This window comes from Humulus lupulus, chromosome 7 (assembly GCF_963169125.1).
Source record: "Humulus lupulus chromosome 7, drHumLupu1.1, whole genome shotgun sequence".
Taxonomy (NCBI): Eukaryota; Viridiplantae; Streptophyta; class Magnoliopsida; order Rosales; family Cannabaceae; genus Humulus; species Humulus lupulus.
This window is the reverse complement of record NC_084799.1, coordinates 186,057,179-186,072,870: the sequence shown is the minus strand read 5'-3', so window position 1 is coordinate 186,072,870 and position 15,692 is coordinate 186,057,179. Positions and strand designations below refer to the sequence as shown.

At 30.6% G+C, this 15,692-nt stretch overlaps 3 protein-coding genes across 3 annotated transcripts; all 3 read left to right on the top strand.

Annotated features, from left to right (window-relative positions):
• The first annotated feature begins 2,979 nt into the window (after positions 1-2,979).
• Positions 2,980-4,437, top strand: LOC133792451 (uncharacterized). Its single transcript, XM_062230359.1, has 6 exons — positions 2,980-3,077; positions 3,186-3,310; positions 3,388-3,605; positions 3,692-3,747; positions 3,935-4,232; positions 4,318-4,437. The coding sequence occupies exons 1-6, from the start codon at positions 2,980-2,982 to the stop codon at positions 4,435-4,437; spliced, it is 915 nt and encodes a 304-aa protein (XP_062086343.1).
• Positions 4,438-8,089: 3,652 nt separating this feature from the next.
• Positions 8,090-12,039, top strand: LOC133792450 (uncharacterized). The gene is made up of 5 exons (XM_062230358.1): positions 8,090-8,651; positions 8,846-9,034; positions 9,166-9,965; positions 10,282-10,645; positions 10,739-12,039. Exons 1-5 carry the CDS (start codon positions 8,090-8,092, stop codon positions 12,037-12,039), a joined length of 3,216 nt encoding a protein of 1,071 aa, XP_062086342.1.
• Positions 12,040-14,057: 2,018 nt separating this feature from the next.
• LOC133788933 (probable CCR4-associated factor 1 homolog 9) lies at positions 14,058-15,362 on the top strand. The gene has a single exon (XM_062226603.1). It carries the CDS (start codon positions 14,316-14,318, stop codon positions 15,162-15,164), a length of 849 nt encoding a protein of 282 aa, XP_062082587.1. The 5' UTR covers positions 14,058-14,315; the 3' UTR covers positions 15,165-15,362.
• Positions 15,363-15,692: the final 330 nt, after the last annotated feature.

Below are 15,692 nucleotides of genomic sequence, written 5' to 3'. Positions count from 1 at the left end.
TTTATTTTTTTGGGTGCATTACATTGATTTTTTTTTTTAATTTGTAATATATATTTTAGACTAAATAAATAATAAGCTTCAAGGAGATTATGTGGCATTCTATAATCTCTTCAAAGCACTAATTCTATTTTCTTCATTAATCTAATTTTTTAATTCATTTACAAAATCCATTATTTTTTTTTTTAATTTTTAAATTCATATACATTATCTCTCTACAATATCTTTGTTATACCCAAAAATTGGATAATGCATCCTAGGAGGCTAAGGAGAATGCATTCTAGGAGAGCTAAGGGGAGTGGTCCTAGGAGACCCCAAGGAGGATGTGGTCCTAGGAGACCCCAAGGGAGTGGTCTTAGGAGACCCCAAGGAGAAAGTGGTCTTAGGAGACCCCAAGAAGGATGTGGTCCTAAGAGACCCCAAGGATGTGTAGGAGGCAAGCCTCCCAAGGTTTCCTAAGTGTTGGCTCGAACGTGTCCAAGGTAAGTAGCTAAGGAGGAAGAGTCTCATGCAAGAAGAAGGAGACTTAGATTTTGATAAGGAGAGCTTATACAATGTTCGATCGGATATGTTTGGGAGATGCTAAAGGAGAATGCCTTGACCTTGTCCAAGGTGAGATGTTATGGAGGAGGTTGCCTCAATGTTGTCTAAGGTGAGGCACCAAGGAGGTTGCCTCAATGTTGTCCAAGGTGAGGTGCCAAGGAGGTTGCCCCAATGTTGTCCAAGGTGAGGTGCCAAGGAGGTTGCCCCAATGTTGTCCAAGGTGAGGTGCCAAGGAGGTTGCCTCGGACCACCTAGGTCCGAGGAGAAGCCAAGGAGATTGGTTCAAGGAGGAACATGGCATGCTAGAGGAGAGTGTCATGTTAGAGGAGAGAAGTGCATGTCCTACCACCATGCACGTTCAACCCACAAAAACATGTCCTACCACCATGCATATCCTACCACCATGCATGTTCAACCAGCACTTGCATGGGTAGTGAGTAGGAGGTGGACCAACTAGCTAGAGGAGACTAAGTCAGACACAACTCCAACAACATACACGAGAATCTCTCATTCTTCCCACAAATGGGGGGTTTGTTATATTTCGAATTTTGAATGTTTAAATGTAATAAATATAATAAAATATCCCTATCATAAGGGGATATCAGTTGAGGATCCCAGGCCTATAATTAGAGAGCTTATGGGATGAGAGAGGGCTTCTTCTTCTGCTTCTTCTTTCTAGAGAGAGAAAATTGGGACTGTCTATTCTAGAGAGAGAAAGTGCTGAAATAAGAGAGAATTCTTGTATTTTCACAATCTGTACTGAAGAAACTCAGTTGGCTCAGTCCATCTGATCTTGAGTACGGATCTATAAATCACAACTCTAAGTGGATTAGGCTATTACCGACGATTGGGGCTGAACCACTATAAAAATCTCCTGTGTTATTTACTTTTCTTGTTTATACCGTCTGTTGTCGTTTACATTCTCTTGAAGGTTTGTCGTATTTGACGTCCTCACGTCGTTGGCTAAAAAGACAGTCAACAATCTTCAAAGCACTAATTCATTTTCTCCATTAATCTATTTTTTCAATTCATTTACAAAGATTATGTGGCATTCTACAATCTCTTTAAAACAATAATTTTATTTTCTCCATTAATCTAATTTTTTAATTCATTTACAAAATCCATTATTTTTTTTTTATTTTTAAATTCATATACATTATCTCTCTACAATATCTTCAAAGCACTAATTCTTTTCTCCATTAATCTAATAAACTTACAAAAATTTAAATAAGATAATAAACTTACAAATTTTTAAATAAGATATTTATATAAGATAATTTTTGAGTTATTATTATTAACAAAGAATAGAAATAGTGCCTTGAATGGGTAATTTGTTACTAATTTGTAATATTATTAATTAAAAATGCCTAATATATATTTTTTAGTATAATATCAGTTGTTCCATACGTTAAGCCACGTTTAGATTTTTTAGTATAATATCATTATTAAGTAAGCCATACAGATGCTTTATTTATTTGGTTTAGATTTTTATTTTTTTGGGTGCATTACATTGATTTTTTTTAATTTGTAATATATATTTTAGACTAAATAAATAATAAATTACTTTAACTTACATAGCATAAGCTTATAGCAGGCAATTAACGTAGACCCCCTCTATATATTATTATATAAAAATATGAAGTACATGATATTATTATGCTGTAACCATATGTTGATTTTTATACCATTTAATTATAATATAAATTAATAATATTATATATAAATATCTCTTCATGATATATATATATATATATATATTCTACACCTTCTCTATAACTCATATTTTCTTCTACTCTATTTTTTTTTTCTCTTCTTCTCTCTAAACTCATTCAATAATTTTCATAATGAAGTATTCTTTTCTTTCCGACTTAAACAATGATAGAGATGATTGGATGGTAAGGATCAGAGTTTGTAGAGTATGGGAGTCTGTCAATACTAAGAAGAATGGAGAATTAATTAGTATGGATATGATTTTTATAGATGAGAAGGTTGAATCAAAATTTCTTTTCTCAGTTTTCTTTATATTATCAATTATTTTATATTTAATTAATATATTGTGTGTTTTTGTCACAGGCTAATCTAATGTATGCAACAATTAGGAAAATTTTAGTGTCTAAGTTCACGCACCTATTGAGTGAGGGTTCTTTATATAGTGTAAATAATTTCAAAATTGTTGCAAGCACGGGGCAGTATAGACCACTTTCAAATGACCATAAAATTATTTTTTTGGTTTCAACTAAGCTTAAGAGGCTAGAAGAAGGAATGATGAACATTCCAATCAATGAATTCCAATTCATATCTCCAAATTTGATTGATTTGCGTGTTAATGATAACACAATCCTCTCAGGTTCTTTAATTATTAATGTTTGTTATTTTTTTAAGTTTTAATTTTAAATTATTGATATTTATATTCTAACATTTTAAACTTATTTATCTATCATGTGTTTAGATGTTGTCGGATGTTTATGTGCTGTGGGTGATGTTGAGATTGTTGGAGATGGTTGGAAAAAAAGAAATATTAGAGTTTCAACAAATTAGTAAGTATAAGTTAATGCATAAAAGTAATATTACAAATATATATGTTTGTTATTGTAGTTTTTTTTCTATTTATTGCATTATTAACTTTTGTAAAATTTTATGTATAGTTCGGTCACATCAAAGATTACTTTGTGGGGAAACTTGGGGGAGACGTTCAATCCAGATTTGTACAATAAAGATGATGGTCCATTTATTGTGATAGTAACTTCTACAACCATTAAAAAATTTCGAAGTAATTATTTATTTAGATCCCAATGTTTAATATTTAAAAATTATATATATATGTTAATTTACATTTATCATAAATAGGTGAAGTTAGCTTCTCTACCACAAGTGCAAGTAAAATTTACATAAATCTTCAAATAGATTATGTAACATCATTAATCAAAAGATTTTCCACCATCTCTAATGGTGTGAAAACTATTGCAAGTTCTAATATGAATAAGACTACTCTTGAGGAAGATATGTTCGTGAACATGATGACCATTGAAGAACTATTACAAGCTGATTGGAGTGGTGAATTGAAGGTTTTTTATTAGCCCCTTGCCTTTTTCTTGTATTCTTCATTCATTATGTCCTATAATTTTAATAAATACTAATTGTTTCATTGTAGGAATATATTATTACTCTGAGAGGCAAAATTATAGAAATAGACAACTCATTTGGATGGTACTATGTCTCATGCAAAATTTGCTTAAAAAAGGTTAAATCTACAAATGGTGCTTATATGTGTCACACTTGCAAAAAAGAATGTGATTACCCTCTTGTGATGTAAGAAAATTATATTAGATTTTCTTCCAATAAAAAAGATCACTATATTATTTGTTTTTTTTTCTAATTTATTTTTCTAATGTAGGTACAAAATACATATAAAAGTCATGGACAAGACTGCAAACACTACTTTGGTTTTATTTAATGTTGTGGCTGAAAAGTTACTAGATACATCAACGCACAAATTGTTTAACGAATTGTCTTCAAATAATAATGATGTTCCTGCAGAGATTCAAAGCCTTTGTGGGAAAGATTTTGTTTACAAGTTGAGGTTGAATGACTATAATTTAAAAGAGGGACTTGAGAATTTTACTGTATCAAAGGTTTTCATGCCAGATGAGAAATTGGAACAACAACATCAATTGAAGAAAGGAAAAAATAAGGTAATGTTACTTATGCTAAGTTAAATTTTGTAAGCAAAATATGTAATGGAAATAAATTAATTATTTGTTTAATAATTTTATATAGGATCCTCATAATGCCAATGATTTAGAAGATTCTGATGGAGATTATCACAAGAAAAAAAAGAGAAGAAACCAAATGGTTGATGGTCATGATGAAGTTAGTGATGATGAAAATAATCAATAAAGAAAAAAATATATTATTCTTTTAGATACATTTTTTAGTTTTTAGTGTTATTTCTATTTTTTTTTTATTATTCAACTATGGAATTCAAAAGATATTTTTATTATTTAATAAGAAAATAGACCACACTCTTATTCTTGTGCGAAAAAATAGATATTTTGTTTTCATCTTAATTAGTAAAAAGAGGTTACACGGTTACACATTAATTTTTTTATTAATATATGTTAAGATGTCACTTCAACATCTTTAAGTTTAATTAATATTTTTTTATTAATATATTTAAATAAGATATTTTTTCAACTGCATTACAATTAATGTCAAACTAACTTTCAATTTTTCTATTAAATTAATCCAAAAAATATAAATATGATTTTAAATATAGTTTTGGTGACAATTAAAATATATAGCTTTAGTACATATATTTTTCATAAATATATAATAATAACATATATTTTTAATTTCAACAAATCAAATAATCACTGATAACGGCCCAATCCACGCCGATTAGCAACTTTTTATGACGTGGCAAGAAACCATTCGTTGACATACCCAAGTAATTGAACGAACTACCGCAGCAAACCCTTGCTGCTCTTTAAGAATGAATCTCTCTCCAGGCCTAACGACTTTTCCAGACTTTCTCTCTCTACAAACGAAATAATAAAAGTTGTTTTTACTTTTTGAGCATTTTGGTCTCTCTCCAGCTTCTTTTGATCAGAGGTAATTATCTTTCCCCCAAATTCGATCATTTTCGTTGAAGCTAGGGTTTTGATGTTACGATTCGTAACTTAATATTGATTTTGTTTGGCTTTATGTAGGTAAATGAATAAAAAGTAGTAGCAGAAGAAAAATGGTGAATATTGATTTTGTTTGGCTTTATGTATGCAAGAATCTATGGATGATTATATTTGATTGGTTACTTGGTGCCGCTGTTAGAAATTTTTTCTCTCACTTTAATCATTTGTGTTTATTTTCTCAGTTTCCAAGCAGCTGACTAAAAAGTTGGTGAATAGTAGAGAGGTACTAGTGAGAAAAAAGATTTATTTATATGTAATATACAAAATATAGATAGATTTCTCTTTTTGTTTGCTTAGATTATGATTAGTTTGGAGCTTGGAGTTTATTATGTTATTAGTAAATTAATTGGACCATGATTGACTGTGGTATAGAATATTCATAGAGCCTGATTGAATTTAGTAGGTTATTTCTGGATTGAGTCGATAGTGGGAAAAACTAGCTATAATATAACTAATTATATAAAGTAGTTATTATTATATAATAATTATATAATGTTGTTATATCGTAAATAATTATATTGTTTTTAAATATAATATATATTGGTTATTATTATATAACGTAGTTAGCTAAGATTTTTCCATTAGTTTAAATAATTGATTTTTACATTATTATTTTAAATAATTGATTTTTACTTTAGTTTTCTGCTTAGCTAGATGTATGTTAAAAAATAAATAACGTGGTTACAAATATCTCTTCATGATTTTATATATATATATATTCTAAACTTTCTTTATATCTGTCATATTTTCATCTACTCTAATTTATTTTAAACATAATGCCCAAGTTCTTTTTATACATTATTTACTAGAGTTTACATATATTATAGCAAAGCAACAAGCCTCAAATCTCAAAGTCTCTTTCATTCTTATTACTTCAAACACTCTCTTCTTCACTCCTTCTCTTCTTTTTAGTTTTGCAAAATTATAATAATTTTTTTTCAATTATTATTACTACTATTGCTTTTACATATTGCCACTTTTAATTTGCGTAACCAGTTATCATAATGAACTATTTTCCTGTTATTTAATTATAATACAATCTACTTAGAATAGTTCCAATTTTAGCAATCAACACGGTAGTATGAAGAGAAAACAACAAAGTTTGCATTCTTCAGGTACTAATAAGATATTGTACAAATTACTATTATTGTCTGCTTAAATATAATCTTTATAATTAGCTAAATTGAGAAAATATTTCATCAAATTTCGTAATATGCATTAAAAAAATGTGTACCATTTATTAATTCTCACTTGTATAGTTTCTATGCTTAATGACACTATATTTTAATTTTTTTTTTCATTTTTCACCAATTTTCTATTTTTTTTTTTTTTTGGTGAGGGAACAGGGTACATGGAATTGATTTATGCCATTATAAAAGATTGTGGTCACTTAAGCAATGTTCTACAACAAATTTCTTTATTGCAATCTCAACTTTCATCTTTAGCTCGACACGAAAGGATTCAAAAATTAAAACTCAAGAGATATGCCTTAAATGTCCACTATCATACAATAGATGATGACTTACCTATCATTCAAAAAACTATATGCAAACACGCAAGGTTGAAGCGAAAAATTCAAATTATCCAAGATAAATACAAACATGATTTAAATAAGAGAATCATCTTGACCCTTCAAATTGTCAAATTTTTCATAAAATTTATGAAATTGGACAACATTAGAAGTGACACTGGATTGCTTCAATCAAACTGTAAGTTATTCTCCATAATAATTTTTTTATTCCTACTTACAATTAAAACAAAATATTATCTTTATTATAAATATAAACAAATTTTAACTGTATATATTAATACACGTTTGTAATATGTTTCAGGTGGAAATCTCCTCCAATCACATGGTACAACTACAAATGAAAATAATAAATCGTTACATAATGATCAAAACAATAAAAAAAAATAAAGGAAAACACATACTTCATACAGGTACATTAATATTTACTTTTGTTGAGTTTTGTTAATTATTGTTAATGCTTCTAAGATTAGAAATTATTAAACTATTCTTTGTTTTTGGAATTATAAAATTATGCAGTTCAACATGGACCAGTAAAAAGAGTGTGCTTCTCTTTCAATGAAAACATACATGAGTCCACATACTTCTCACTAGATGGTGCAAGCTCAAATAATGGTACCTCTTTACATAAAACTACATGTAGAATTAATGATAATATTATTATATTTATGTAACATATGTTTTATTGGTAATATAGTTATAATTCGGTCCAATGATGAGGACCCAAACGAAGAAATTCAAAAGCTCAAACAACAAGTTACCGTTCATGGACTTAATCTTGTCCAGTTCGAGGATAAAATATGTATTATAATACTTTTCTTACCATATTCACTTGGATGAAATTACATCATTTATTTGTTAATATATTATTATTTGTTCAATTGACATCTCATTATACAACACCTTGGAATTTTGGAATCCCTTCATACACATGTCAATATTGTGGTGCCATTTTATGGTATGAGGAACGGACAAAGAAAACACAAAAGGTCTCACATCCCAAATTCACATTTTGTTGTATGGAAGGACGTGTGCAGATACCATTATTGAAAGAAGCACCCCCTTTACTTAAATTTCTCTTAGGACCAGAATCTGGACAAAAAGGGTTTAAATTTTGAAAAAAATATAAGAGCTTATAACTCCATGTTTGCATTCACATCAATGGGTGACCGAGTTGATACGTCTATCAATCAATTAGCAGGTCCTTATATTTTTCGGATGAGTGGTCAAAATTATCATCATATTGGTTCTTTGTTGCCAGAAGTTGGGAAAAAACCACAGTTTGCTCAACTATATATATATATATGATACTGAAAATGAGATAGGAAACCGAATGGATACACTACTAAGACATGGGAGGAAGACAGAGATTGAACACGAAATCGTTCATGAATTATCTCAAATGTTGGATCAGCATAATAATTTGGTCAAATCCTTTAGAATGGCAAGGGATAGATTCAAAGCACAACCAGAATCTACGTTTCGTTTACGCCTCCTAAGTAGCAGGACAACAGATGGTCATCAATACAATATGCCAACATCATCTGAAGTAGCAGGCTTAATAGTTGGTGATTTTAGTGAAGCGAACTTCGAACGTGACGTTATTGTGGAGCACCGAACTAAAGGAATTCAGAGAATCACAGATCTGCATCCAAGTTTCATGTTTATGACGTACCCATTAATACACCCTTATGGTGAAGATGGATATAGACTTGGCATACCTTTGAGAGACGTAACTGAAAGCTCTTTTAAAAGGCAAAAGTTGACAATGAGGCAACATTATTGCTTTAGGTTGCAGCAAAGATTAAATGAGGGTCATAATCTTCTTCGATCTGGTAGACTACTGCAACAATATATAGTTGATTCTTACATGGCAATTGAAGAAGAAAGATTTCGTTGGATATGAAATAACAAAAAAAAAAAAAACTCAGATCAAACCTTTTTTCTAGTTTAATGGACGCTATTCATCGTGGTGATTCAGATTGCTCAAAAATGGGGAAATCAATTATTTTTCCTTCGTCACACATTGGGGGACCACGATATAGAGTACAAAATTATCAAGATGCTATGGCAATTTGAAAATGGGCAGGATATCCTGATTTATTTCTTACTTTCATTTGCAACCCAAAGTGGCCAGAAATAAATGATATGATCCATTTAATAGGCCAAAAAGATGATAACAATAGGGTCGATATCATATGCAGAGTATTTGAGATAAAGCTATTCCAACTAATGCACGATCTGAAAAAAGAACAACCGTTTGGAAAGATAATTGCATGTAAGTTTATTTCACATTTGTATCCACAACGAACTCAACTCAATTGTTTATAAAAAATGTTTTTACCAACAATAATTTCACAAGTCCCACCAAAATTTCTAAATTTTAAGTTTTTATCTATGTTGTCGCAGGTATATACACAATTGAGTTCCAAAAAAGAGGACTGCCTCATGCACACATACTACTTTTCTTGCATTCGACATTGAAAAATCCTTCAGCAGACCATATTGATAATATAATAAGCGCGGAAATCCCGAACTTAAATGTTGATCTTGATGGTTATAATGCCGTCAATAAATTTATGATTCATGGACCTTGTGGAAAACTTAATTCAAACTCTCCATGTATGATGCAAGATAGGTGCACAAAACATTTTCCAAAAAAATTCAATGATCAAACCACCATCGACACAGATGGCTTTCCAGTCTACAAAAGGAAAAATACAGGTATTCATGTCGAAAAGAAAGGTGTCCTTTTAGATAATCGATATGTAGTCCCTTATCACAGGAATTTGGTTGTCAAATTTGATGCACATATTAATGTCGAGGTTTGCAATTACTCTAGATCAGTCAAATACCTTTTCAAATATGTTCATAAAGGGTCTGACAGAACTACTGCAACAATGGAATTTATTGACACCGCCAAAGAAATAGATGAGATAAAAACATATTTGGATTGCAGATATATCTCGGCAACTAAAGCTTGCTGGAGAATATTCCAATTTGACATACATTACAGACAGCCAGCAGTTGAAAGATTACCATTCCATTTACCTGGAGAGCACACAGTAATATTCGAAGAAAACAAATGTGTTGAAAATGTTGTTTGCATGCCTGGAATAGAAAAAACAAAGTTCACTCAATGGTTGGAGGCAAACAAGAATTATGATGATGCACGGGAGCTAACTTATTCGGATTTCCCTATAAGTTGGGTTTGGAATTCAAAGGAGAAACACATGGACTAGGAGAAAAAATGGATTGGAAATTGGAAGAATTTACTTCGCGCATCCTTCGACTGGAGAACGCTTCTATTTGAGAATGTTGTTAAATTTTGTCAAAGGGAGCACTTCTTATGAAAGTATTAGAACAATAAATGGGGTGACATATCCTAATTTTAAAGGCGCATGCTATGCTTTGGGATTGTTAGACGATGATAAATAGTGGATAGATTGCTTGACTGAAGCTGCAATATGGGCAACTGGAAAAGAATTAAGACATCTTTTCGTCATGATACTCATTCACTGTCAGGTTTCTAATGCATCACAACTTTGGAAATCTAATTATATTGCATTGTCAGAAGACATAACTTCATTGCAAAGGAAGAGATTTAGAATGAATGATCTTAAGTTAACTGAACAACAAGTTGAAGCATACACATTGTTCGAGATTGAAAGTATCATGCTGAAGATGGGAAAAAGTTTGAAAGATATAGATGGAATGCCCCTGCCTAATCCATCTTTGATAAGAGACTCGGGTAATAGATTGGTTAATGAAGAGCTTGATTATAACCGAAATCAATTAAAGATATTGCATGAGAAATCATTTGCTGCTCTAAATCCTTGCCAAAAATCAGCTTATAAAGCAATAGTACATTCAGTAGAGAATGAACAAGGCAATTTATTTTTTATCAATGGACATGGTGGTACTGGTAAAACATTTTTATGGAATACAATAACTGCAAAGCTCAGATCACAATAAAAAATAGTCTTGCCTGTAGCAACTTCAGGCATAGCTGCTTTGTTATTGCCTAATGGTAGGACAGCTCATTCACGATTTCATATTCCCTTGAATGTTACAGCAGAGTCGACTTGTGAAATTCGACAAGGCACCCTGCTAGCTGGACTTCTTATGAAAACTTCTTTGATCATTTGGGATGAAGCACCTATGGCAAATAAGTTCTGCTTTGAAGCTTTGGATAAGACCTTAAGAGATATTCTAAGAACAAGGTTTGAAAATAGCTCTAACAAACCTTTTGGAGGACTTACAATAGTGTGTGGTGGTGATTTCCGACAAATATTACCAGTTGTCCCAAAAGGTACAAGAGCTGATATTGTTGATGCTTCTCTTAACTCGTCATATTTGTGGCCATTTTTCAAAATATATGAACTCAACCAAAATATGAGGCTATATAATGGAAACTTGACTGGTTTTGAGGCTGCTAAAATAGCTTCTTTTGACAAATGGATGTTGCAGATTGGAGATGGTTCATTATATGATGACATTGATAGACAATTAATTAAGCTTCCTTCTGATATCGCCATAAATCCATCTCAAGATCCAATGAAATCCATAATTAAAGTTATCTACCCATCACTTTTACAAAAGTACAACGATCCTACATATTTGACAGAAAGAGCAATATTAACACCAAAAAATGAAATGGTCTATGAACTAAATGAGATGATTATGAATATTATACCAGGTGAAGGGAGAACATATTTTAGCTCAGACAGTATATGCAAAGCAAGTGTAAAGACAAATGATGAAGATCTTTTGTATCCAGCTGAATTTTTGCATGGTTTGAAATTTAATGACATCCCTAATCATGAGATGCGACTTAAGGAAGGTGCTCCTGTAATGCTCCTTAGAAATCTAAATCAAACAGAAGGCCTATGTAATGGCACAAGATTGATTATCAGGCATCTTGGTAAATGGTCCATTAGAGGCGACATCATTTCTGGAACAAATATTGGTGAAAATGTCACAATTCCAAGAATTATCATGTCTCCCAATGAATCAAGATGGCCATTCAAGCTTAACAGACGACAACTTCCCTTGGCACCATGTTTTGCCATGACAATCAACAAAAGCCAAGGACAATCTCTTAAACATGTTGGCTTGTACCTCCCTAAGCAAGTATTCACCCATGGTCAATTATATGTTGCTGTGTCCCGAGTTACCACCAGAGAAGGATTGATCATACTAAATGCTGATGATGAGGTGGGAGACCCAACCTTAATAAAAAATATTGTTTACAAAGAAGTATTTCAAAATACCCACTCATAAAAAATCTATTTATTCTAGAAAATGATATAGTCTCCTTATTCATGTCCTTCAAATTCTTACCTTATAAGGTATAAATTTTACTGGTTTTAATAAAATAAATTCTCCATTCTTGCTATTGTACATAGTTCAATTCCATCTTTAGCAATATATATATTTTGAAGCTACATGTGTTTATATTATTGTAAATTACAATATCAACTTCATTACACAAACATAATAGTAAAAAAAATATGAGTATTGACTAATTTCAATATTATTCCTTACCTTATTTGTTTCACAACTCATCTAATCAAAAGAATACTACATATGATTTTTTTCCCCAAATCGTGAATTACATTAACTCTTTTATTTATTTACTAAATAAAATATTCATTGTTAGTCTAAAATAAATCAACAAATATATATATATAAATATATAAATGATTCTCAAACATAAAAAAGTTATGATTCATACTATGTTACTCATTTAGTGAAAATGTTAACAACTCCTTAAGTTATAAATTCTAAATATATATATATATAAAACTTAAAATTTTTACAAAAAAAAAAAAACCAAAATCTTATTTTCCAAAAAATAATTATAATACTAATTATGCGGTTATATTGCCTAGTAATAATATACAAGCACACCTTTTTTTTTCCTTGCATTTTTATTATATATTGATAGGATAATTGTATAATTTTTACTATTAGTGTATACTATTTTTCTAAATAGTTTCTGAATTATTGATTATTGAGTTAAAGGTTAATGAGGTACATACATGTAAATAGCGACATACCGCTGTACAATTTAACTTAATTTTCTAAGAATTAGATAAATTAACCCAATAGAAAGAGATAAAATATATCACGCACGTAATATTATGATACTTATCATCAATTTCTTTAGTCATCTTTTATTCTTTGCCAATCATAAGAAGAAAAATAAACAGGCAAGTATTAAAATAAATTAGAAAATAAGAAATACTAAGAACACTCTTAAATGAGCTAAAATATCTAATTGAGAAAAAATAATTAAATAGTTTGTAATAGATGATGTAAACTTATATTTTTTTCAACTAAATAAATAGTATTTTTTTATATATAGTAAAACACTATTTATTAAACTATAAATATTTTTTTTATTTTTTTTATAAATTTTTATATATATATATATATATATGAGTGTGATACTATTATATTTAATTATTTTATTTCTTAAAATGAATAAAATATATATTTTTTAAAATATAATATTTAAATTATGTAAAAAAAAAAATAGAGAAGCTGGTGTATAGTATAATGTAAAAGTTTGAGATAAATTATAAAAAAATATATTTTGGTGATGTATTTTATAATACACTTTCTCTATAATATTTAGCTAAAATTCACAAAAACATATTCTATGAGCTTCTTTATATATATATTTATAATAATTATGTACAAATTTTAATTAATTCATATCTATATTTACATAATATTTACATATCATTTATATAATATTTTAATATTATTATTTTTCTTTATAAGTTTTCCCTCTCCTATTTAGTATACATTTATTATTTCTTTTTTTTAATTATTTTATTTTCTTTTAATTAATAAAATATGTTTAAAAATATAATATTTAAATGATGTAGAAAAATATATAGAAAAATTAATGTCTAGTATAACGTAAAGGTTAAAGGTAAAATAGAAAATAGAAAAAAAAAAAAAATAGTTTGGGGATGAAATTTAATAAATAGAGCAGTGTATATGTTGAAAGTGCTCTAATATATAAAGGAGAAAAAATATTGTTATAAGTCGGGTGATATACGTGTTTAACTTTCCAATACATTTCATTGGGATGTCCAAATAAAATAAATAATTGCCTCTAAATCAAGTTGAGCCGGAAACGTGAAAAAAATGCTTAAAAAGAAAACCATTACAGCACTAATATCCAAAAAGAAGAATAGTCGTGATTCCCTACTTATATTATATATTTTTTAATAAAAAATAAATATAATTAAGATAGGAGCCAAAGACGGACCGAGTCTGATCCGTTACTTGTTTTAGTCAAAAGTATACGCGTTCACCTCAGTCTCCACTTACATTGAACCCTCTCTCTTCCAAGCAACATCCTCCTCCACCTTACTTACCTCTTCGTATATATGTATACTCTCTCTTCACCCAATTAGATACAGAACACTACAACACATATTTCCAAAGAGAAGAGAAAAATCAATCTCCCTCTTCACTCCTCGCCTCCTGTAGATCTTAATAATTCTTTTTAGTTTTCTTCTACAAGTGGATTTTCGAAGATGTTTAAGGAAGATTTAAGCCCTAATCCCAAACCGATTGTGATTCGGGAAGTTTGGGCGGAAAATTTGGAATCTGAATTCGAGTTGATCGGAGAACTCATTGATCAATATCCATACATCTCAATGGATACGGAGTTTCCCGGCGTAGTTTTTAGGCCGGCGGTCGATTCTTATCGACCTTACCAGGCCAGTAAAGCTCGACCGTCCGATCACTACCGACTACTGAAATCTAACGTGGATGAGCTTAATCTCATCCAAGTCGGACTCACTCTCACTGATGCTCATGGTAACCTTCCGGATCTCGGCGGAGACAGCCGCGTCATCTGGGAGTTTAATTTTAGCGACTTCGATTTGGCGCGTGATAAATACGCTCCGGATTCGATCGAGCTGTTGCGGCGGCAGGGGATTGACTTCGACCGGAACAGATCGGATGGGATCGAATCGGCCCGGTTCGCTGAGCTTATGATGTCTTCTGGTTTGGTCTGCAACGACGCCGTCAGCTGGGTCACTTTTCACAGCGCTTATGATTTTGGCTATCTTATAAAGATTTTGACTAATCAGAGCCTACCAGGACCGTTGGATGAGTTCCTTAGGGTGGTGAGGGTATTTTTTGGGAGCAGAGTTTACGACGTTAAACACATGATACGATTCTGCAATAGTTTGTACGGTGGGTTAGACCGGGTTGCCAAGACGCTTGAGGTGAACCGGGCGGTCGGGAAATGCCATCAGGCCGGTTCAGATAGTCTGCTGACGTGGCACGCTTTCCAAAAAATGAGAGACGTGTATTTTGTCACAGATGGAGCTGCCGAGAAACACGCCGGCGTGTTGTTTGGATTGGAAGTGTACTAATTTTGTAATTAATTAAAAAAATCATAATATTTAGAAATTAATTCATTATTTTATTGAATTGAATAGTGTTTGTAAATTGAACTGGCAAGGAACAGAATTAAGATTGCTTTCTGTCGTCATAGTTGGGCACGCCTTCGTTGACCAAAACATTTTCTCCGTATCTACACAAAAATGAGTATTAAGAGGCGTTCGTTTTTACATCAATTTAATTTAATTCGGAAGAGCATGAATATAAAAAAATAAAATAATTCATATTTTTTTTATGGGGTGTAGCAGCTAAAATTTGTTAGTCCATCAGTCGCTATAATTATTAATACTTTCTCAAAGTTTTAGATGAAAATAATTTAGTAAAGTTTTTCCAGTACAATTTGTGTGCAAATGAATCAGAATAGACTATTTATAGACTTGGTTGTAGATCATAACAGATTATTTATAGACTTGGTTGTAGGAATATTTTTCCCTAATTCAGAGAATTTACAATCAAGCATTCAAATTTAAAATAAATACATTAAATGCATTAATTACATA